At 32.7% G+C, this 25,705-nt stretch overlaps 1 protein-coding gene across 2 annotated transcripts; it reads left to right on the plus strand.

Moving 5' to 3' along the window:
• Positions 1-2,897: 2,897 nt before the first annotated feature.
• On the plus strand, positions 2,898-21,785 carry LOC127702179 (integrin beta-like protein C). 2 transcript variants are annotated; one of them, XM_052206283.1, is made up of 10 exons: positions 2,901-3,068; positions 4,527-4,771; positions 5,731-5,906; positions 7,096-7,202; positions 10,399-10,670; positions 12,045-12,206; positions 12,821-12,939; positions 17,879-18,133; positions 18,985-19,190; positions 21,455-21,785. In XM_052206283.1, the coding sequence occupies exons 1-9, from the start codon at positions 2,964-2,966 to the stop codon at positions 19,170-19,172; spliced, it is 1,629 nt and encodes a 542-aa protein (XP_052062243.1). In that variant the 5' UTR covers positions 2,901-2,963; the 3' UTR covers positions 19,173-19,190; positions 21,455-21,785. The 2 variants fall into 2 exon arrangements, with proteins under 2 accessions (XP_052062244.1, XP_052062243.1); XM_052206284.1 differs by lacking the exon at positions 17,879-18,133 and having other exon boundaries at positions 2,898-3,068.
• The last annotated feature ends 3,920 nt before the right edge of the window (positions 21,786-25,705 follow it).

The raw sequence follows: 25,705 nt of genomic DNA on the forward strand, positions 1-25,705 counted from the left end.
TTAGGCCATTAGTTTTCTCGTTTGAATTGTTATACATTTGTCATTTCGGTGCCTTTTATAGCTGACTAAGCGGTATGGGCTTTGCTCATTGTTGAAGGCCGTACGGTAACCTATAGTTACTTATTTCTGTGTCATTTGGTCTCTTGTGGAGAGTTTTCTGATTGGCTATCACACCACATCTTCTTATTTTTATGTTTACGATTAAAAGGATTTTTTTAAAATAAAGAACATGTCAATTCGACTAGACTGGACTGGATTTTTTCGTCTCCATGTATATTGTAATCTTTTGGGGGTTTAAGTTTCTCCATATATCTATGAAGTCGTTTGATTCAAGCAAATTGTTCAGGCTATTGACTGGTTTCCTTTTTTATTGATAAACATCATAATTATGTTTTATTCAAAAATATTTCTTAACAAGAACACATAATAAAAAATGATAGTTAACTTCTTGTCATCCGAAGTTGCATTTTTTGTTGCAATTTTCCACTGGAATTACACACCGTACAACCGATCTGTGTCATTTTTTCAACACCCGACAGATACGATAACGCAAAACTGTATACTTGGAGAGCGTGCAAGGAAGTCAGTTTGTAATTCAATTTATTTTCTCCTAATTTGAATTTCTTGAATTGACCGGCGTTCTGTTTTACACTTTTAGTCTAATGGGTAGGTGAAGTGATTCATTCGAGAATTCTTGTTTTTTTTTATCTCCAAACTGACATGATAGTTTTTTTTATACAAAAAATTATAAGTAAAAATCGTCTCATTTTTCAATAACCACTTTATATATATGCAAACAACTATTCGATATAATCTGAGCGTTTTAATTTATTTGACCAAATTATTGTTATTCTCTTTCTGGTTTGGTTTATTTGGTATGCACACGGAGACTTAGAATTCACCACGTACCGTCCTATTGATTCTTCAGGCGTTTCTTGTTTAGAAATAGGCCAAAATATTGTTAGAACCTTAAAGTGCACACATTTGGCTGTGGTACTATGAATTTAAGTAAAGGCTGACTTTTTGAAAATGGCCCTGGTGTGAAATTAAGTCAGGGGATATTTGCTCCACTCCATTACTGACAAGAATTGTCAGAGGATTCCCCTCTGCGGGTACTCAGGCTTCCTCAAACAGTAAAACCTGGTCGCCTCGATGAAGCCAAGTTAGCTGAAATTGGCGTTTAACACTAAAAAACAAAAAAACCAAACTATTCAAACTCGAATTTTGATTAATTATTTCGGTAAATAAAATATATATAACTTATAGAATTAATATCTGATAAACTGGTCTATCTTTTATTACAAAAGGCTGCTAGAAATCTCTGTCAAAAGACTCTAATGAACATCTTGTTTTACAATCACACTATAGAAAAATAAGGAGATGAGGTATGATTGCCAATGAGACAACTATCCACCAAAGTTCAAATGAAGTGGATGTAAGCAATTATAGGCATCCTAGTCTTGTAATTGTAACTTTTAACCATATTTCATACAAAAAAGGAGATATTGGGTATACGTCAATGAGACAACAATACAAAGCCACACACAAAAAAACATCTAGACATGCAGATATTTCTACTTCATTGTATGCGTCAATCTTTATACAATCGGAGAGCACCATGGGACAGGACAAAATTCACATTTCAAATCCAGGTCTGTTGTATAGCATCATGGACGGTCAGTCCATGACGGGTCTCTACGGTCCGGTCTCTACAATAATTAGCTGTCAGGTCATCCCGATGTAGAATGAAATTCTTTCGTTAAGATCATCATCATGTTTCTATGTTATGATCCCCTTCTGTTTCACTGACAGTGTATGATCTCTGCTCACCAACATAATGTTACTAATTTAAACTATGTACAACGTGCAGGTATAAAACAGCTATGTAAAAATATAAAAAAAAAAAAATCCATTAGAATATTCCCAAAAAATAATTGTTGCCCTGAATGAAAATAAAGCAAACTGCCTTTTAAAGATGGTTAACTTATTATACTGCCTGATTTCAACTGTAAACTCATTTATTGTAAAACTACAATTTCTTTGCTTTTAAAACTATAGCTTGATTTTCAAATGACCTGATTTTTTATGCAAGTTGTATTTTAAAATATATTTCTTAGGGATATTTTATATATTTCATATCAAATATTGATATAGATTAATTTTATCTGTAATTTACCTGTACATGTTGAAAAAATTATTTAGCCCAAATGTTAACTTGACTAGAAACTTTTTAACTCAAATGATACCACCGTCACGCTTATGATTTAGACCAAATGTCTTGCGTCCGTGTAATCTGTGATGCTACAATAAAGCCCCGTATAATCCTATTAGGTTATCAGGTGGAGAATATCAGCCGTAGATATAAATCTATGGGTATCACATCTACGCTATAATTTACAATGTATATACTTTATCTGAAATTTAGCCCAACAATATTTAATTTAGATTTATTGCTGATTTATTTAAAATTGAAGTGAAAAGGAACTTCAACTTCATGGGTTTTTAATTTGAAAAACTGAATCTCGTTTCACAACGATTTTTAAATCATATAAATAAATAAATGCAACACCCTTGGACTTTTGCAAATAACTGTAAATCAAAAATTGAAGTTCCAATTTACATTACAAAAAGAAATTTTAGTATATTATGCAACTTTGTCATGTGATTTCGGCGAAACTAACAGCGTGTGCAAATATACTTGAGGACAGATCTCTTTTCTTTTTGATCTTTTTTGTTGGCATATTGAAAAGAATGTTTTGTTTTTACGCACTTAAACTTAAACGTAGTACTGCCTTGACTGAGATGTTTAGACTCATTCGAATCCGTTTTCTATCAACCAATCAATTGAGCAATACACAAGTTATCATGGTTACATAGAGTATATAAAACAACCGAAGTAAACCATCGGGCATTCGATGCAAATTCAACATACCAAATTATAAAAGATATTAGCTTTTAGCAAGATGTATTTTTCTTCGATATTTTGGTGTACTTGTATATTATACTTAGCAGAGAGCAGTCACTTTCGTGGGGGCATTATAACATGGAAGCCGGCTGGAAATAACCAGGTGAGAGTCAATATTTTACTTATATAATTCATCGCTTCAAAACACTTTTAGAAGATGAAGGAATATTTCCCCCGGACAGCTCAATACAAAAATCTTGCAAAATAGTCTTCAGCTTAACATTGTCTCTTTCTTACAACACGCTTTGACGATTATATCATTTATAAGCCTAACGAGTATAAAAATTGTACAGCAAATATTTCTTTTTGGCTTAATAAACTTATTGATAATATACATACCTTTCTTGATATCAGATGCTAGTCACAATATAAGGATTTTTTGAAAGTATGAGTGCAGTGAAAGAGCTAAAACAATTCATATTATTTTGACGAATGATATTATTCAGTATTTAATTTTTCATTTTATTTTGACGAATGATATTAGTCAATATCTATTTTAGGGATTTTAATCTAACTATGAATTTATTGGATTGCATTTGTGTAGTTTTCACGATCGATGTAATTCGTTTTGTTTTGTTTTACAAGATAATCGGAAAAAGACTTAATAATATATTCGGGTCAAACTTATAAACGTCGGGTCAAACTTATCATTGTTGGGACAATAGTACGACGATGAAAAGTCGGACTCCAACACATATATAATGTCACAAAGCCGTTAAACTTTGATGGATAGTTGTCTCATTGGCAATCATACCTCATCTCCTTATTTTGTATTAGTTTTTACGAAGAGCCGATTAGACTTGATATAACATATGAGAGGAAGGCCAAAATAACTTATAATTATAACATTGTTGTTCAATCATTACGGCTGATAATTTAATGATGAATATCACACTAATATTAATTATTTTGAAGCAAGATTTAAACGTTTTGTTTTTCAACATTGAAAAATTATGCAAATTTATTCTAGGCATTGCACAAGATCGTGTCGTTATTTACTGTTTATAACGTTGCTCTAATCTTCTCAGAAGTACAGCCTCTAATAGTATAATGTAAGACGGCATGATTTCATACCAAAAGTTTAAAGAATCTGATTTTTCTTTCAGTAATCCTATGATACAGTATTGTTTGTTATTGGTTTTTTTGTTGTTACCAATATAATAAAGTAAAGTGTTTTCCTGTACTGAAATTTAATTGACATTCGTTTATGAACAATTTGTTATTTTACTGATCGAGATTGATAGAACGGTTGAGATCTCAAGAAACTACTTGAACCCTGCAACATGTTAATGCTCCTTGCCTAAGTCAGGAACCACGCCAGTGGCTGTTTGTTTTTTGTTTGTTTGTTATATCTTAATGTTCATTTGTCATTTCGGGAAATTGGTGCTGACGGTAGTTATTTATTAGTCTCCTTTAAATACATTGAGTACATATTTAGACTCAGTTTTAGAACTTGACATGTTGAAGAACGTATGTTAACCCTTAGATGTCTTTTGGTTATGTGTGTCGTTTGTTGCTGTTTTATTGACATATGTCCCACATTTCCTTTTATTTATTATAGATTGAGATTAACTACAGAGTTGGTTTCCGTAGAAGTAGAGCTCTCCATATGTGCGATGAGAACACAATCCAAAACGGGACATTACTCTCTGGTGAAGGGGCTTTGACGTGCCTAAAAGGATGCAGTGGATCAATTACTACTATGTCCTATTACTGTACCGACTTTAGTACAACTGAAGACTGGACAACAGGCACCAACAGCGTTAAATACAATCTTTCAACTGCAATTGACAGCCTTCATTTCGGGTAGGTTTTTGTCAAAATATGGGATACGGGGTAGCTGCCTTGAAGGCCTTAAATACGGTACTTTGGAAATCCCAAACTTAATATGATAACGGTGCTCAAATATAGAAAGTCAGATTCGCCTTGTTTGATCACGTGACTGTAAGGACTATTTTGAACAGTTATTTTCAATTTATTCTATTTAACACATCCGACGACTAATCGATTACAAAGCAACAATTTCAGCACTTTTTAAGCACCAAGGTTTACTCCATAAAAATATTCAGTATTGGAATAGCATTTTTCATTGAAAACGGGATATAGATTTGTGAAAATATTTTTGATTATATGATTACCAAGTACCTTGAAGTGCCTCAAAAGTCACAGCAAGATAGTCAATTGTGAGAAAACTGTCAAACTTCAACAGCATGTTAGAAATAATTCAAAACATATCATTTTAAGATTATAAGTTATTAATATTGTAAATTACTTTTTCTTCATTTATTGCAGTTAAATTTTCTGAATCGGGACTCAATAAGTTAACATTACATCAAACAGTAAATATCTTTAGAAGATGGATTAATATATCAATATATTTAATATTTTAACGGTAATGATAAGCCAGTAAGCTTTTGAATTACAAATTCCAAGTCAAATTGTATATATAGCTTTCCCTTTTAAATTATTGGAGATGACTTAACCTTTATGTTCCAATTATCGTAACCACAATCCCGTCCTCTTTTCCTTGAATGTGACCTTCAAAATTAGACTTATCTCCGGTTTTGTACTTACATGAGCAACACGACGGGTGCCCTTTCGAAGCACCTTTTTTTGTTTTTTTGACATGACATTGTCAGTTCGTTTTCGAGTTATGAGTTTGATTATCACTTTGGTATCTTTCGCCTATCTTTTAAAATATAACGAAAAAAAGTATTGATACGATATGTATATTTAAATCAATTTTTTTTCATTTAATTTTTAAGTTTTTCGGGCTGTTGTTGGATAAATTTAGTTGAAGGCGGTTCAAGCTGGAAAATGCGGACAATAGCAGATTTGACCATACGAAATGATACAGGGAAAATAAATTCTTCTCCAATCTCTGCAATGCAGCCTATTATAAGATTCAGTTATGGATGTGACTATACATTGAAAATACCAGGTGATTTATATTTAAAAAATTAGAAAGTGACCCAATTCTTATAGATAGTAATTGATAATTTTGCTTTTCACTATAAAAATGAACAGTTCGATTATGCATAACATTTTGCTCTAGATTAGTTCGTTCTTATTTTCTCTCATGCAAGTGTGACTGTGCAGTTGTCGTTACTTTGCGCCAGTCAGTCGTCGAAAACTTTAAAAACCTTCCCATGCAACTCTCAAACATTAAAAGTAAAACATGGCCATGATCACACATTCGGTGGCTTGTTTCTTTTTCATTCGACTAACCAATATGGCGTCTGTTTCTAAAAATTCACCAGGGTGAACACCGATTCTGACTAATTCTGATATTTTTAAAACAAGTATGTATGCCTATGGGGACCGAATGTTTGGTTATCGAAGTATGATTATGCTCTTTTAGAATTGTAGCCGTTAACCTATAATGCCGGCGTGAATATGAGCTGAAACTAAAAAAAATTTGATCAAATAATATTTTTGGTATAATTGAACTAGTATGGACGATAATGAAGCGCAGTTTGTCAACTTAAAAAGTTTACTTTTAAACTGCCAACCTCTAAGTACCAAATATATCAACCAATCAGGCAAATAGTTTCATATAAATGTTGATGAGATAGAAAACTAAAATTCGTTTCCCCTGAAACCCTTAGTTCGTGTTATACCAAACTGAGCCAAATGGACCCCAACCCCGAACTTCTTAAAAAAACTTATGCCTAGCGAGCGTCACAGGCTCAATGGAGCTGTCAGTAGTTTCGATAAAATGGAATACATTATTTGAAAATCTTTTAACTTTAATGAATTCGAAAAGGTGATACCTGAAATCCATTCAGTCTAGTATTTCAAACAGAAATATGTCTTTTCATTTACTTTAACCTTGGCTTATGTTGTAATTAAACGTATGCCGTAAAGAAACCTAATAGTAGAACGAGATTAGTTTAAAGTGTAAGTTAACGACAAATATACGAATCAATAGTTTTTTTCAAGAGAAAATAAATATAAAACAATAATTAAATGAATGAGATCTTTCTTGAGAATACTAGATAATATTAACTCCTACCAAAAATGTTAAACTTTAATTAAGGACAATCTAGAACAAGGCATTCTCCCGACATTAGGCCAAAGAAAATAATGAACAGCGGCAATAATAATAAAATGATCAATCTATCTTATAGTTTCTGATGATGATGGTGATGTTGTAAAGTGTCGGTGGTCTACAAAAACTCCAAATGATGAATGCGGTGGAGTATGTGAAACACTGAGTGGTTCTTATTTAGATGAGGTAACATGTAGTTGAACCCACACAATATTTATTTCGTAAAATAAAGTAGAATCAAAACAACAAATAGATTTTAAAGATTCATCACTATTTATACACAATGTTGACATTGCTTTCGATTATGTTTAGTATTTTGACATTAAATTTGATAGTTTCGAGGCAAAGACACTAAAATAATAAATTGACACCAATAGCACCATTGACAAATTACCTTGACAAATTACAATAACAATAAAAATAAAAAAAAACATCACCGATAAGTGATGGCTTTATTATACGAACGGGATAATTAAGAATCGTGAGTGGTATTAAGTGCTCTGAGGGAGTAAGGAAATCCTGCCTTGGTTGTGACTCTATCATCATAAGTCTCGACGACAAGTGTTCGCATAAAAGAAGTTAAATTTATTTTTTCGAATAAGATTTAGCTGTCAACGTATATTTGTTCCGCCTAACAGAAGTTCCACTGGAAACTTTGTTATAAACAATGTCATAATATCTGTTCCTGTTGGAACAAATATTCCATTCCATTTATTCCGTTTGGAACATTTACTGTAATATTTATTCCAGTGGAAATAATATTCCAGAATATTGTTTCCATTTGGAACTTATATTATGAAGGAACTTCTATTCCGTGACATAGCCACCATTTATTGATTCGTGGCCACATGTTTTATTCTGAGCACCTGTTTTATTCTGAACACCTGTTTTTAATTGAGCACATTTCAATGCCCAGCCACTCAGTGGCCATGGTCTATTGTGAGGATGGTAAAGGGTTATTTTCGTGCAACGTGTTTTGCCATTTTTATTTCACGTGCAGCCGTGAAAAAAGGTTCGTTATTCACCGTGTTTCGTGAAATCGGTAAAAAGATCAACGTGCAAGAAATTTTTAATTGTTCTTTCATCGTGAAATGGCAATTTTATTTCGCGTTCTTCTGTGTAGATACTCCCCTTTACGCCCCTCTATTGTGTTACCCAAGTCCGCCATTGCAGTTCTTCCGAAACCCTTGTCAAAATTTTTTTTCGTTAAGAATGTATAAATTAATTGAGCTGACTTTATAACGTGTATAACGGAGAATAGCAGGTTCATTTAGGGTTTCGTTCTCAAGCTGACATTCTTTGCACGGACATATGAACCTGGGGCTTTTCATGAAAATTGTATTTGTCCGGACTTTATTTCGTTATTTCTGTGCAAATTATTGTTTGTTAACTGCAAGTGACAAATATTTTGCTGCTGTTCAGAACCACCTGATTAGATATATGTCGCTGATCTGTTCTATGATTGGACGAAAATGATGTCATTCATTGTTGGTTTTCCAACATAGTCTTGTTTAATTTCGTGATGTAAAATAGGTGAAAGATTTAAATATATATATCTGTGATAAAATCTACTTTTATATCTTATAAGATTGATACAATTTTAAAATGTATTTATTTAAATATGTCAATCGTGTCTCCTAAAGTATTAAAACTCACGCTTATGTCAGCAGTATTGATAAATACATTCTAAGCTTCTAGATAACAGAGGTTATTCCATATTGGTATTTTTTTAGTAGGGTTTTCTATATAAATTGGATTTTGAATAAAACAGCATATTTACCTGAAGAAAAGTGATTATGTGTAATAGTATATAAATCTTCGGTAAACAGGATTTTTATGAGCGATGAATCTGACAATAATCACACAATATAGCATGCTATCATGAAGCTTGACACCAAATTTCAGGAAACTCTGGTTTGAAGTTCCTGAGATAAATGCGACCTAACTTTTATCGGACAGACAAACAGACTCATGTCAAACACAGACGGAATGATAGACAGACGTAAACCAGTTTATCCCCTGACTATACGGAGCTTAGTATACATGGATACAGATTTTTATACACATTGCAGTGTTGTACATTTGCACATGGTTTTCTCTATTCTTTATAACTAGTGAGAACGACATACAAATTGATAGACATTGATATGAAGATGGGTAAAACATAATGGGACATTTGAAACCTAACACTCTAATGCATAAATCTATCTATAATTGCGACATTAAAAATGCAGACCTTTTCGGAAAGACAGCTCCACATGATAGAATTTTGAAATTTTCAGAGTGTACCTGTAATGCCTCAAACACTGGATTGAAAGATTTTTTTTATTTACACATTTTTGTGCATTGTAGCATGCCGTTTAGTAGGCTATTTCATAAATTTCCTCGTCCTGTATATGCATGAAAAATTTGCCACTGAAAGTTACCAAGTAAGCAACAATCAATCATTCATAAAGGTCCACTGGACTGGATCAATATCAGGCTAAAAGATTTAAAGATTCTAGCCTAAGCGATTATAAATGAGACATATATGACATGCCAGATGTAGGGCATACATAAATGAGATAGTAACCCAACGACACAAATAGCCAAAAACAAATCCATAGGTCATCATATAGTCTACCAATAGACAGGCCTATACAAAATGTCAAGCTCTAACTCACAGTGAGTCTAAAAAATCAGAGAACACCACTGTTTAAGCAATAACATTAAATTCTACAAATAACAAAAACATCAAGATATGACAAAAACAACCACTGAAAATGTTCCTACCTTGGGACAGACACATAAACATGTAGCGGGGTTAAGCGTTTAATTTTACAATCTGAACCTTCTTTAAACGCTTATTGATATTAATCATTGGCTACCAAACGATTTTTCAGAACCCTTCTCGGATTGGATTATATTTGGTGGAAAAAAATGTAGCCCGAGAATAAAGTATCATTTCGAGGGAAGGAAACAATTAATGTTTCTTACTCTCCTGTGATTCGTACAAATAGGCAATTTAATTTTAAATATTTGATTCATAATAAGAGAACTTGTTCAACATCTTAAACCCTTTAATTCAACTTGACTCTCCTTACTAAGCATGCTAAGAGCATTTTGAAGTCTATCTTTTTGAACGAATACAACAGTTCATTTCGTTCATAACAGTAATTAATCTATTCAAAATGAAATTTCCCTTTACGTAACTGATAAAGCACCTGAAATCGTTTGATAGTCGGATGGAAATTCAAATCACGTTATGGAATAGCACCTTAACCATTTTGCACATTACAAAAATACATTGTTTAGATGTTCTTGTATCAAACCATGACAGTTAGATTTGTTGTCATATGAACCATAATGTCGAAAGCGTAATTTGATGTGGACTTTCTTTTAGAGTTCATGTATTTTGACCTACAATGCAACAACATCCGTTGGTTGGTATGCTGTAGCTTTGCAAATCGAAGACTTCAAGAATCCTTCCGATACAGTTCCTTTAAGCAGTGTTTCTATGCAGTTTCTGATTGTTGTTGGTAATTCAAGCGAAATGTGTGCCTCGAGACCAGTTTTACCGACCAATAAAATAACTGACGGTTTGGTTCATCATATTTCTGACAACAATATTTTTAATGAGACGATTATTGCTAGAAGTGGTTTGGAAACATTAAGGTATGGCAAACCATTTAATTATCAGTAATGTATTTAGTAATAAAATTTATTAGCTTTTAGCGTTTTGGGGCTTATATAATATTTGAGGAAAATCAGTGAAAATGTTAAACAGAAATATGCGTATTATGTGTATCATACTGTAGAGAGATGAAACCGCATTATCATTTGTAATAGACAGTATCTATACTACTGACTAGTAAAAATTAAACAAAAAAGGATTTTCATCTATATTATTAATTCGTTTTGATTGTAAAACTTTTTTTCCGATGTTGGGGATAACTGAAACATTTCTCTTCCTAAAATCAAATTGACTTATCAAGGTAACTATCAATAAATGCAATATAGAGGATAGAAAACAAATATACTAACAGCCCCTTTCCACAGCAATTAATGTATTGGAAACAACCTTTAAAAAAAGGAAGGAGTAGAAGATACAAAGGGGTTAGGGAGGAAAACTGTAAACAAAAGAAAAAGACGAAAAGACAAACAGCAGATTAGAAAACACAAAACAAAAGATTGAGCAACACAAACCCACTAAACAAGGGATGAACTTCAGAAGAAAAAGCAGTTCCTGCTAGCGACACCATCATGTTGCTCTTGTCATGTACAAAATTGCCGACAAATGGCAATTCGTATTCTCATAAATGACGAAAAAAGACGTGATTGTGACTATATTTTTCATTTCACAAAGATCTTGACTGAAAGTGTCTCTGTAAGTGGTTTCTAGTTCGGGTACGATGTATTTGAAATATTACTTATATTCCTGCTAGTAAAACAATAGAGACGTTAGAGACTTCAATCATTATTTGTTTTTTTAAATAACATAGCCGCAAATGTATTCTTAGAAAAGATCATATATTTTGTTCAATATTTTCTGTACTTTACGAGTCAACTGTTTTATTCATAGAGTTTGTATATATGTTTCTTTACTTTAATCATGATGTACATGATGTACGTGTTGCAAGTTATATTTGAAAACCATTTACTGACATTTCTATTTGAAGTTATAATGGTTATGTCCCTGTACATTAGAATTTTCTGTTAACTGTCACCCAATTTATTATTCTCTCCAACAACCGAATTACATATTATAGATCAAGAAGTAAGGGGAAAATATAATGGGTGTCAGTTAACAGCAATATCTGATACATAGTAAATATTCTTAGGCACATTATTCCTTAATATGTTTGTTTCAATTCCTTTTCTCTCAATTTAAAATCTGATTCGATTTTTTGTTTAGATCAAGAAAAAATAAAAGATCGGCGTGTCTATCAGAAAAATAACAACAACTTATATAAAAACATCGCGATGCTATATGATATGTTTTGCTTTGAAGTGTATCTTTTCATACTGTTTTTTTTTTTGTGTGAGCAGAGTAACAGCAATTGACACAGTTTCACCTATAGGAATGATTAAATCAGAGTTGTTGCCATATGGATCGACTGGTAGAGAATGGTTTGTGACAGTAACTTGGAAACCAACTAAAATCCAGGTTGGCAGCCACTTGTTTTGTTATACGGCAGTCGATGATAAAGGGTATGGTATTTTAGCCTGACGATTACATTTTGCGTAATAATAAACCAAATGTGATAAAATTAGTATTCATACAAACACTATAACCTAAGAAAATGGAAAACATAATCAGCATTTTAAGCAGAAAAGGCATTAAAAGACAATAATTAAGATTTATTCTGAACATTTTTTATTTTTGCTATTTATTTCTTCTTTTCCATCGAAGTGACTTATTTCTTGTAGATTCCAGGACTATGCGATTTTTTGTCTATCTCTTTGGTTCCCTCTAATTTTATTGGTTATTGGTCTTTTTAACTCCTTTACTTTTATTTGTTTGTATATTCAATTATGTGTTGTTTAATATGAAAGATTTTTGTGCTTTTCATGTGGAAACGAGTTACCAGGTCCAGGCTCGAACGAAATAGTATGTTGGACATCTAGAATCTTACGTGTTGAATAGTCACTGTACACTACTAATAACAAATAAGATTAAATTCGTTATTTATTGTCAATTTCTAAATATTTAATTTGTTGTCTCTTTCATTAGTTAATGTAATTATAGTAGTCAATGTTATATCGGTGAAATCACCAATAAACAAATTTTCATCAATCAAACAATACAAATCTTCTTGCTTCAGTCAAACATCAGAACAGATATGCGCTAAACTTGTGGTAGATGGTGAAGTGGCTGATGACCTCGAAAATGACGATATGATAGTTCTCAATACCGGCTGCAATGCTTTCAAAACACCAGACGGTAAGTTTTATTGTGAATAAGATATCATAAAGGGGCATTTCTACTTCCTTTATGCCATTAAGGGGTATGTTGGATAGGGCGGAAACTTGGCCTTGCAACAGGCAACAAACGGACCTCTCAAGAAGTTTTTCCAACGATTTATTAACGCGCAGAAAGCGTTACACTCCACCCTTCACAAGGAATCGGATTCAGCGGTACCATTTCGACAGGACGTGTCTGCATATTTATACAACCCGCACAGCCAAACGGACGCCTTTCTTCAAAATCGGCTTAACTGCCGGATTGAAGAAGTCCACGGATGACCATATTTCTATACCCATGTCAACCTATCGACATATTTTGGCATTTTACACAGATATGATACTTACGTTAGCATCTCAATGCAGTATTAAAAGGAATTTGTAAGATCATACAACAAACAAACAATAACAAAATCACGAAAATGAATTGCTGTACAATCACATACAGACAAATATAAATGTTATCGTATATTACGTAAGCCTTTTAGGGCCATGTTAATTTACTTTTTACAATTATATCAATTTTTAATTTGATATAACAAATTATTTATTTGATATAACAGATTGTCAATTTGATATAACAGATTATAATTATTTGATACACCAATTTATTAATTTGATATAACAAAAAAGGAAATGTGATATGTCAAATTACATAATAATGATAATAATAATAATAATAATAAATTCTTTATTTAAAGAGGGTAACTCAATGAGAAGTAGTCTGCATGGATTGGGGTTATCCCCCTTCTCTATTTGACATAAAGGATATATAAGTGTTTAGAGATATATACCTAAATGTTTTTTTGCATTGCTCATGATCTGAAATCCTTATTTTATATATATATACAGTATATACCGTTATTAAGGTGCTCAGATTATACTCGTGTTGTCTTCTTTTTAACAGAAATTGAATGTCCACAATCATTCAAAATCTCACGCATGTTTCTTTATCTTTAATAAAAAAATTCCAAATCAAAAATATATGTTGAAACGAATTTATTTAAGATTAACCCATTTCTCTGACGTCATTCTATTGTTCTTACAGTGGATTATTTTTCAAGAATCCACTGACTACTTCGTTAACTTAAGATAACTTATTTTATAACTTTAAACTTACGATTTTTTATCCTCTCAAAAACGAGTGGCATATGAAGGGTTCGAACTCGCGCGTATTTTCTTCATAATCAGTAGAGTCTTAAGTCTATGCATGATACCACTATACCACGAGTGCTCACATAAATCATTAGTTAAATAACACTCTTAAAGCGCACAACTGTCAATACATGTCAATAAACTGTATTTCTATCTCAGAGATAATTCGCTTTTGTTATCTAACAAAATATATATACTATGTCTGGATTTGTTCATGTTCTTTTCAAATTTATTTATATCACGTCAACATTGAACGGACTCTAATTTGAGTAAAGTGTGATATATAAGCTACGACCGTAAAACTACTTCTTTGACTGTAAAACCAGAAACAAAATCATCGCCTATACATGAAAATGAAGTATATAATACCTCTAAGATTAAAACTATTTTTATCGAGAAAAAAATTACAATGAAAAAATTTCATTCCGGATACAAGGTTCGAACTTTGCACTGTTAATATCACCGTTATGGCATTCGTTACCAACGACTAGACGATCACAGCTATGCACAGCTTGATGGTAAGTTTATGAAATCAAGATAATTATTCATTGTACATCCGTAGCAAGAGCAATTCTGATGGGGATTCAGAATGCGTACCTCAGATAAAACTAGTTTATTTACCGGTGAACGATATATGCCAAATGAAATTATAACGTTAAAATAATCGTAACTTAATGAAACGGAAACAGTTTAAACAGATTTGAATATAATTGTTCAATTTTAATACTTTAGGAAAGCAACATGAATTTGAGCATTATGAAATGGCAGATTTATGGCATCTACCTTATCAATATTTTTTTGACTAAGAACGGCTTAACGGTGTTTAGTCTTCAATTAACCAAAACACGTTGCTAAATATTATATATATAAATTTTGAAGGTTCTAAATTTTGGTAATTAAAATTTTTTAACTTTTCAAAACAAGATAAATAAATTCTGTATATTAATATATGTCTTTTTGAATAAATTAAATATACCAAAATCTATTCAATATAAATAATTTGTAATGATTAACCATTAAATGAAATATGTATATACAAAACTGAAATCTGGTGTTAAAAAGGGGAGCTAACACCCCATTTAAGTTATCTTAAACTTATGTTAACTTGTCGAATGTCTAATTATAGATGCGAACCGTGTGGATATAATCATTTCCAGCTATTATAGAATAAAAAAGACAAAATACTAAACTATTTTTATGAAATATCGTTGATTCATTATCAAAACGTAAAACAGACAGTCGTTTTAATAGAAATGGGTTAAGCTAGAGAATTGATAAGAAGTAGTGGATTCGGAAACGATAATCAACTTGCGACTAAAGTCGCTCGTTGATTATCGTTTACGAATCCACTACTTCTTATCAATTCTCTACTACTTAACCCATTTCTCTGACGTCATTCTATTGTTCTTACAGTGGATTATTTTTCAAGAATCCACTGACTACTTCGTTAACTTAAGATAACTTATTTTATAACTTTAAACTTACGATTTTTTATCCTCTCAAAAACGAGTGGCATATGAAGGGTTCGAACTCGCGCGTATTTTCTTCATAATCAGTAGAGTCTTAAGTCTATGCATGATACCACTATACCACGAGTGCTCACATAAATCATTAGTTAAATAACACTCTTAAAGCGCACAACTGTCAATACATGTCAATAAACTGTATTTCTATCTCAGAGATAATTCGCTTTTGTTATCTAACAAAATATATATACTATGTCTGGATTTGTTCATGTTCTTTTCAAATTTATTTATATCACGTCAACATTGAACGGACTCTAATTTGAGTAAAGTGTGATATATAAGCTACGACCGTAAAACTACTTCTTTGACTGTAAAACCAGAAACAAAATCATCGCCTATACATGAAAATGAAGTATATAATACCTCTAAGATTAAAACTATTTTTATCGAGAAAAAAATTACAATGAAAAAATTTCATTCCGGATACAAGGTTCGAACTTTGCACTGTTAATATCACCGTTATGGCATTCGTTACCAACGACTAGACGATCACAGCTATGCACAGCTTGATGGTAAGTTTATGAAATCAAGATAATTATTCATTGTACATCCGTAGCAAGAGCAATTCTGATGGGGATTCAGAATGCGTACCTCAGATAAAACTAGTTTATTTACCGGTGAACGATATATGCCAAATGAAATTATAACGTTAAAATAATCGTAACTTAATGAAACGGAAACAGTTTAAACAGATTTGAATATAATTGTTCAATTTTAATACTTTAGGAAAGCAACATGAATTTGAGCATTATGAAATGGCAGATTTATGGCATCTACCTTATCAATATTTTTTTGACTAAGAACGGCTTAACGGTGTTTAGTCTTCAATTAACCAAAACACGTTGCTAAATATTATATATATAAATTTTGAAGGTTCTAAATTTTGGTAATTAAAATTTTTTAACTTTTCAAAACAAGATAAATAAATTCTGTATATTAATATATGTCTTTTTGAATAAATTAAATATACCAAAATCTATTCAATATAAATAATTTGTAATGATTAACCATTAAATGAAATATGTATATACAAAACTGAAATCTGGTGTTAAAAAGGGGAGCTAACACCCCATTTAAGTTATCTTAAACTTATGTTAACTTGTCGAATGTCTAATTATAGATGCGAACCGTGTGGATATAATCATTTCCAGCTATTATAGAATAAAAAAGACAAAATACTAAACTATTTTTATGAAATATCGTTGATTCATTATCAAAACGTAAAACAGACAGTCGTTTTAATAGAAATGGGTTAAGCTAGAGAATTGATAAGAAGTAGTGGATTCGGAAACGATAATCAACTTGCGACTAAAGTCGCTCGTTGATTATCGTTTACGAATCCACTACTTCTTATCAATTCTCTACTACCAAATGCAGTGATGAATTGAAGGATGTTTAATAAATCCTTTCATGTTCCTATTGAAATTATTAAAGCAACATGCCAGGCTTTTTTAAGAAGGAAAAGCATTTTTTTCATCCTTGCATGTTCTTATGTTCCTAAAAACACCAACATCTCAATAGAACTCTTCGTTTCGCTTTGACTTGAAAATATGCAATATAAATTGATCAAACAGACGCCCCTTTTCTCTCTTATATTTGTTCGATCTATGGCACCAGGTCCCATATGCGAAATTGAGAAACTAGTCACAAATGAAGGGGAAAGGGGAGGAGGGTTGGTTATAGAAACATTAAACCTGTAAATTGAGTTTTGAAAATGCATTAGATATTTGTCACTGGACGTCAGATGAACAACCAATTAATACATCATAATGCGCCAGTTCGGGTTATGCAACTTTTAATTAATCATTATTATGATAAAATCATACTATTTGTAGAGAAATTCACAATTTGTTATATCAGATTGATATTTTGTTATATCAAATTGATAATTTGTTATATCAAATTGATAATTTGTTATATCAAATTGATAATTTGTTATATCAAATTGATAATTTGTTATATCAAATAACTAATTTGTTATATCAAATTAATAATTTGTTATATCAAATTGTAAAAAGTAAATTACAATGGCCATAAAAGGCTCCGTAGTATATGCGTTTTTGTCTTCCTAAGCTGTACAGCCGACCGTGCGAGACTCCACGAGTAGTCAAGGTCGTTAAACACCCCTAACAGTAGTAAGCTTTACTTATATCGGAAAAATATCAGAATTGTATGTGTTTTTCGCACAAAATTCCACGTTCCTAATGGAGCGATTGATATTTTTTCCATTTGATATAGATGTCGTTACGAAGTGCAGTGAAGCGGTAGCAGCCGACCCGCCACTGTTTTACCTGGAGTCAAGTTGCCCTTCGCATTTTGTTCAGTGTAACGAGCGTGGAATTGCATATATTATACCCTGTGCTCCAGGAACCGAATGGAGCCAGCAAAAGATGACATGTGTACATACAGTAGCTGATGATGCGACTGATGACCTTAAAACTGACGATGTAATAGTTCTCGATACCAACTGCAAAGCGTTCAAAACACCAGACGGTAAGTTTTATTGTGCGTGAGATACCGCAAAAGCCTAAATATTGACCCAATGGCACAGAACTTGTTACAATGCTATCTTATCTTAGTCTTTTAAAGACTTGTATATGGAATGATATCGATATCTCTGAATTCGTGATTGTTGTTTTCATTTTCACTAAAGTGGTAACTGTAGCTTACTGAAGTGTAATTTACTTGCTTAAAGGCCACTGGCAAATATTTCGTGTATAAACAAATCAACAAAAAACCATTAGGTTGGTTTGAAAAGTAGATCGACAAGTAAGAAGGACGGATATTTCGACTGCCTTTTGAAAAAGAGTGTATGTTGTATATGGGAGGAAACGTAGCCTTGAAACAGGCCACTTTTAGGCTCCTTAAGGAGTTTTAGTTAGATTTTTTTAACGTGGAGAGAGCGTTATACTCTGCCAATACGAGGCACCTGATTCAGCATAACCAGCCAGACCGAAAGTGACTGCGTTTTTATACATCCCACACAGCCAAATGGACACCCTATAAAATGAGTTTTACTGCTAGATGGGAGATTCCAGGGAAGACCATATTTCTATACCCATGTCAATCCTTTTTAGTCGACATATTTTTGCATTTTACACTTCCTTCAATATGATACTAGCATTATCATCTTAATGCAGTGTTAAAAACTAAATTTGCAAGATAGCTAACAAACAAACTGTAATTAAGTTATGAAAATGAAATGCTGACAAATCACATAGTAGTACTTAAATCAGACAAAATTTCAGAATTTTATGCGTGTTTTACACAAAATTTAATGTTTTAATGGATAATACAGGTTTACTTGAAAGGTGAGTTTTTGATATTTTTTCCATTTAATATAGAAGTCGTTACAAAGTGCAGTGAAGCGGTGAAAGCCGACCCGCCATTGTTTTACCTAGAGTCTAGTTGTCCTTCACGTTTTGTTCAGTGTACTGCGCATGGAATTGCATATATTATGCCCTGTGGTCCAGGAACTGAATGGTGCCAGCAAAAGTTGACATGTGTACATACAGGATCTTGCAAGCCTTGATTTTAATTATTCTACCAAGTAAGTACATGTAATTTTTATGACCTTTAATGTTTTTAATGAGATATTGTTCTTAATTATAAAAATGGTAAAAAAATATGAATTGATTGAGCACAAGATCTTTTAAGGCCTTGTATCACCATCACTGGTGATACATTCTGTAACAACAGCCCAACAATGTTAGATCTGTAAATTTGCGGAAGCAAATTTTTTGTTCTTCCCTAACCGGGATTCGAACTCATGCTACTGAGATATCGTGGACCAAATCGCCTTGCTCTATGCCCGACGCGCTAGACCACTCGGCCACCTAGGCTCTATAAAAATAAAGCTTTCGGTGGCATGGTGTTACCTTCCCTTATATTTGGTATATATTTGGTATATATTTAGATAGAATTTCTATATATGCACATGTCGTTTATTTTTGTATAACAAAATAATGTCAAACATGCAAGATATTCTCTAACATTTAATATTATCAACACAAACAACATAAGGGAATTCCATCATATCATGACTTATTATCTTATTTTATCATAACATAAATCATATATTAAGATATCGAATGCGATATGTTATTTGTCCGGAAACACTAAGTAAAACGTTGGATGAAATTATTTCATTTTCATATAATTCATTCAATTGTAAGCGATAGACCAACTAATACATTACATACATTGGACGCACGAACACTAATATATTACAACAAGACAACAACCCAATTAAAAGGTCTTACATCAGAAGGGTCTGTTGCACTTAAGCCTCATTGTAGTTAGAAACCCAACTAGCATAAACGCTTTCCGTAACTATACGACTGCTCAAATCAAAAGACTTCGAAAGCCAAATTAGTTACGTCGAACAACACTGAAAACAAAAAATTCCAATCAAAAGTAGTAAAAAGGACATAATGATTTAAATGAGTTTATCATGTTACTCCGAAAATCCTATCAGTGCAATATCTAGTTCACAGATGGTGATTTTGTTGGAATTTACTTCTTTTCCAGCACACTTGATGTAAACGTTGAGAAACCAACATATCTGTCTTGTTTATCATCAAAGACCGTATGTTTGCAACAGGATGTCCTTGTGTTTTTTTTAAATATACTTTAGTATAAAACATATGCAAAGGAAATCTTATTAACACTACCAATGTAAATAAACAGTATGTATAATACATTTAAGGTCATATTTGAGTTATGTCGCAGCATCAACATTAACTGCAATTGTATTGTCATTGTACTAATAAATATCAGGAAATGGTATCTTGGTTATTAAGAGTTTTAAGTTTGAGTGGTTATTAAGAGTTCGGTCGTGTGTTTTGAAAGCATTGTTTGCCATTAGTGAACATTCTTGTTTTTTGGGCAAAAATCTAGCTCTTATGGAGCATTGAATTAAATCCGGTATTTCTTATGGTTACGTAACTTAATCATTCATGATTTCAAACCACATTAAAACAATCTTTATCAGTCAAACATATGTTCCTTCAAAAATGTATATCCGGATTGTCAATAAATGCCAAAGAGAACAACTTTAGTCGATACTAGAACCATTATAATCATTCTGTGAGATGTGAACTTTTTAATGATCATTTAACACCTTTCAGTATGCCAAAGTTATAAAACAAAAAGAACACCTAGTCAGTAAATATGTTCTGGCTCCCTAGCAACCCCTGTCCTAAAACAGCGATGTCTTTTAAAAGAAAGATTCTATAATAAAAGCTCTAGTTCAACTGATCTCGTGATGTGCGTTGTCAAGTGTAGCACAAATGATTTTTAATGTATCTTTCGCCAAGAGCTTCACATCTTTAAACGAGTGATTTACCGATGCGTAATCTGATTTTTTACCTGCATTAATAATTGGGCAGAAAATGTTTTGATTTTACTCTGTGTTTTTATTATAGCTGATATTTCCAAAGTTTTTGGTGTTGTGTCAGTTGTTCGTACGTATCGGTTTTTGTTGGTCTGTAAATATATAACTGGAATGTTGGTCCTGATATTACTTGTTCTATACTGTTTAAATTCAACTGGTACAAAACCACAGCAAAACTGCCGATAGGGTATCACCTAACATTACCAGGCAGACTATTTTGAAGACACGAATTGTGAATAAGGTTTCATTTTGATTTTGAGTTAGAATGACAACAAGGCATACACGTGTTTAAACCATCCGTGTAAATTGTACTAAGTAAAGAAAAAAAGATTGATTTAGAAAATACATAAGTCTTAAAGGAGTTCCATCTTTTACAGCATCCAAATAATTAACAATGACTTTTTTAAATTCTTTTTCAGATACTTAGAGGACTTTACCAGTCTGTTCATACTTTATCTATCTTCTGATTTTTTTGGTCATATCCTTGACATGTCTAATGAACATTATTAGACAGAATAATAGATTAGTGCGTGCGAGTATTATTAACATTGTTTCCTTACATAACAATTTGAATGTGTGTTTCTAAACTGGTCACATTTTTTCTTAATTCTATTTTTTGTTTAATCTTTTATCTCTAAAGAACATTTATTTGTTGATTTATCTTATCATCATATCAGACTTTTGTATGACTTTAATATAACAAATTCATTGTATATAAACTGCATCGTATAATAAATGTTTTTTTTCTTGTTAATGTCTATAATTATTTTATAAATACTTTTTTAAGATTTATAGATATTATTTTGTTTACGTTATAACGTAGCTCAGTCTTTAAAATTTACCCACACACTCGCACACCAAAACAGAATTGGTAAAACTTTCGATTATTCTGTGTTTTTAAAAAAGGAATCACAATAAGACAAATTGAATGTTATGCGTATTTGGTTTTTCCCCTCCGCCACCCACCCAACACGCAAATTAAAAGTAGATCACTGTACTTTAGAACAGAATCGTGCTAAAAGGAAATCTTAGTAAGACAGTTTCATGCTTCCAATGTGTAATTATTGCATGAATATCATGGCAATTTTCATATTTGTTATGTTTTTAAATTTCTTAATGTCCTCGATCATGACATTTATACCGAACAAAAAATGCTATTTTACCAACTTTTTACGCGGTTTTATGAAAAAAAAAAACCCAGCTTTTTTTGTTCTTATGAAGAAGTGTTACACCACTGTCTCAAGTGAGGAAGGCGGTGTTATGGTGAACATTGGCGAAATTCGTAATGTGCCTATCCCAAGTCAGGAGTCAGTAATTGAGTGGTTTTCGTTTGTTGTTGTCTGTTATATTTGGTATACTAGTATTTGTATAACACCAAATCGAGCTATTACCTCCTCTATAATTATTTTAACAACAGTAATTGCTTCCATATTGGACATAAGAAAGGACTCTACATTTAGTATAGTAATCTGAAACAACTTAGATAAACCGATTGCCGTTTTCAGTTTCCGGAAGTGCACTATAATAATATCAGTAGCTAACCTTTCCACAGGACTACTTGTTTCTACTAACTTAAAGGCCATTGGAGAGCGCTTCCTTTTCCTTTGTGTTTTTCTCATAACACACTTATCGCAACCAGCAACATATGCTCTAACGTCAGATTGCCAATAGTAACACTGGCGTATTTTCTCTAGCGTTTTATGCATACCTAAGTGACCAGCATATTTTGCATCATGGCAGTAGTGTAAAATCTGTTTGCGTGCAGATAATGGAATTACCGCTTGTAATTTCACAACTTTCCGTTCTTTGTCGTCAAAGCGTCTAAATACTATACCATATTGGAGTTCCAAACTATTAAACTGATTCAATAATGACCTAATAAAGAATCTTTTACCGGATACCTCATTGTATTGTGGCCTTTGACCTTCTGTCAATAACCGCTCAACTAGTTTAAGGTTTGAGTCATTAGATTGTAGTTCTATTAAGGTAAACTTTTTACCATTCTCAGGTTTCTGACTGGTTACGATTTTGACTTGTATTTCCTTGCTCTTAGAACACTCTCTGTTCGTTTTTGGCTGCCTGTCTGATGTACACCTACATTGCTTGCTAGGAACACGACTTAATGCTTCAGAATTTCTATGTTGGGTACCTTGAAAAATTAAGGAAACACTTAAGTTATCGGTGTGAAAAAAGTTAGCAGACACATCAATCAGACACTTATTTTTCTTTATAAAGTCTAAACCTTGAATACCATCTACGTGTAGATCAGTTACTCGGCCTCTGAATTAAACTTCTCTTTACCAAACTCCAGTGTTAAACTACCTTTACCTCGAAGGCTTTATCTGTGATTTAGTTTCACTCATATGTGGTTTATACAAGTCGGAAATTAAATTATACACCCTTGTAGAAACTAGAGTTAGTGAAGCTCCAGCATTAACCGCAAACTTAACTGCTACATCGTAAATGATCAGCCCAACAAACATTTCTGCATCCTCTGATGCTAAAATAACACCGCCTTTATCATTTTTTGAAGACTTGTTTTCAGACTTCAGTGCATTGACTGATCCGTCCGAATCAAGTCCTTTCTTATGTGATCTCCGAATACTTTGTTTCTTAATATTATAGGGACAATTTCTCGCAAAGTGTCCTATTACTCCGCAACTGAAACAGGAACCACCCCTTTTTCCTTTACTTTGGGTGTTTGCAATCTTCCCACGTGGTTGGGAATTGCTCAAGGACTTTAAAGCTCTATGCGCTTTTGTTACGGACTGTAAATTATTTTCAATCGTCTGCATCCATGTCGGCATGTGCTCCATAGATACAACTGTATAAGAACTATTAGATGCCTCTGTCCGTTCATCACTCGTAGTAGGTCTTCAGAGGCCAATACTTTTCATCGTTCTACTCTAAGCCGTGTCTTAAGCTTCAAGCTCAACTGCCAACCATATAGCCTCGTTAAGTCCTTTTAGACGAGACTGTTTAAATCTCAGTCTCATTTTGACGAATATTAACGCATCAATAAATTGATCTTTGGTGAGCGTTTCCCGTTATTCAAATGGGCAGTCGGAAAGGCCTAATTGGAAAGTCTTCGAACTGACTGACCTAACGGTGAAGTCTCGATTGCTTTTTATCGGCGTTCACTGAATTAAACACGATATAGTTCAGTTTGACTAGAAGGAGCAAAGCGTTCCTCTAGGGCATTAACTAGGTCTGAAAATATTTGATTCGTTTCCTTTGGTAAATCGATAAGGACTGCTTGAGGACCTTTGGACGTACATCATGACCTTCAGGTATAGAAGATATAAAACTAAGTCCAGGTTGCATTGCGCTTTCACTACGAGACGGTATTTGTCTACTTATTTCAGCAATCTGATCGACATATTTGACATATTTATCGCAGTATAGTGTCATTCAAATAAGACAACTAGTATTTTATAATATTTTTGTTGAATGCTACACTTGAGTTACAACTCAATCGTGAACTGCAACTGTGTCTTACGGTTGATTGAATTCGATCCTTTAAATAAATACTAATGTCAACTGACAATGAATCAAATGACAATCAATCAATCAAGTAATATTTATACACCGAGGGATAGGTGTGTCTGGATAAGAAACCCCGTCGGCCGGAGGCCGGAGGGGTTTCTTATCCAGACACACCGTATCCCGAGTTGTATAACTAACTTACACCCCATTCTAAACCCTATATTTGTTAACATTGATTATTAAATGAAAAAAAATACCGATAGCATATTTATTGATAATATCAAACCATGATTTATAAGAATATTTTTTTGTTACATGAAACCCCACTAGTAACCTTTCTTTGGTTATCTTCGTTCAAACTTTGACAAGTGAGTATATTTTACAAATGTCAAGTTGTTTTGCATATTCCCGTTAAATCCATGTGCTAATATGGATCAGCAGGTCAAGGTTAACTGTTTCGTGTATTCTTATTACAAACAAAAAATACATCATGCTCCTGGTATACAGTTGTCAAGTTGGACGGGTATAAGACGGACGACATTTTGTGGCAAGCGTTGGATTTGGTAGAAGAGACTAAAGATAAAGACAATATTATAACCCAAAGTACTTACCTGTATCAGTCTAATAAAGGTAATCATAACTGTATTTTATATCTTACGATTTTATTAAAAACAAAAGCCCCCCTCCCTCATCTCGAGAATAAACAAACATTCATATTCGAACATACTAAGGAATAGGTGTGTCTGCATTAGAGCCCGACTACAAGACACGCTCAACATACAATATTTAAAATTGAGGAACTCCCTTTTTTGAGGGGCAATCAGGGGCTGATCCAGCCGGGGGTTCCCAACTCAAGAGAAAAAAAGGGGGGGGGGGGGGGGTCCAACCATTCAAATGCATTGATCTTTTAAATAAAAGTCGGGTCCAACCCGCGGAACCCTCAACCCCGGATCAGCCACTGGGTAACCGGGGGAGGGGGGTCCGGGAGTTAGAATCCCAATTTTTTTTTAAAGATCAATGCTTTAGAATAGAGACAATTATATGACTGGGATAAAAAAAATACCTTCAAGCAAAAAAGTATTTAAAGAATTAGTTTTGTATTCCATATAGATGCTTATTGGAATTTCTTAAAATGTGTGAAACAATTTGTAGTGAACACTATTAGTAAATTCTTATGTTCATAA

This window comes from Mytilus californianus, unplaced genomic scaffold, assembly GCF_021869535.1.
Source record: "Mytilus californianus isolate M0D057914Y unplaced genomic scaffold, xbMytCali1.0.p SCAF_1, whole genome shotgun sequence".
Taxonomy (NCBI): domain Eukaryota; kingdom Metazoa; phylum Mollusca; class Bivalvia; order Mytilida; family Mytilidae; genus Mytilus; species Mytilus californianus.

Bases quoted from the DNA above. Each gene is read 5' to 3' on its own strand.
- LOC127702179 (XM_052206283.1), top strand. From the start codon at position 2,964: ATGTATTTTTCTTCGATATTTTGGTGTACTTGTATATTATACTTAGCA. The intron at 12,207-12,820 runs GTATGGTATTTT...TTCTTGCTTCAG, and splicing joins ACGGCAGTCGATGATAAAGG to TCAAACATCAGAACAGATAT. The intron at 18,134-18,984 runs GTAAGTTTTATT...CATTTAATATAG, and splicing joins AGCGTTCAAAACACCAGACG to AAGTCGTTACAAAGTGCAGT.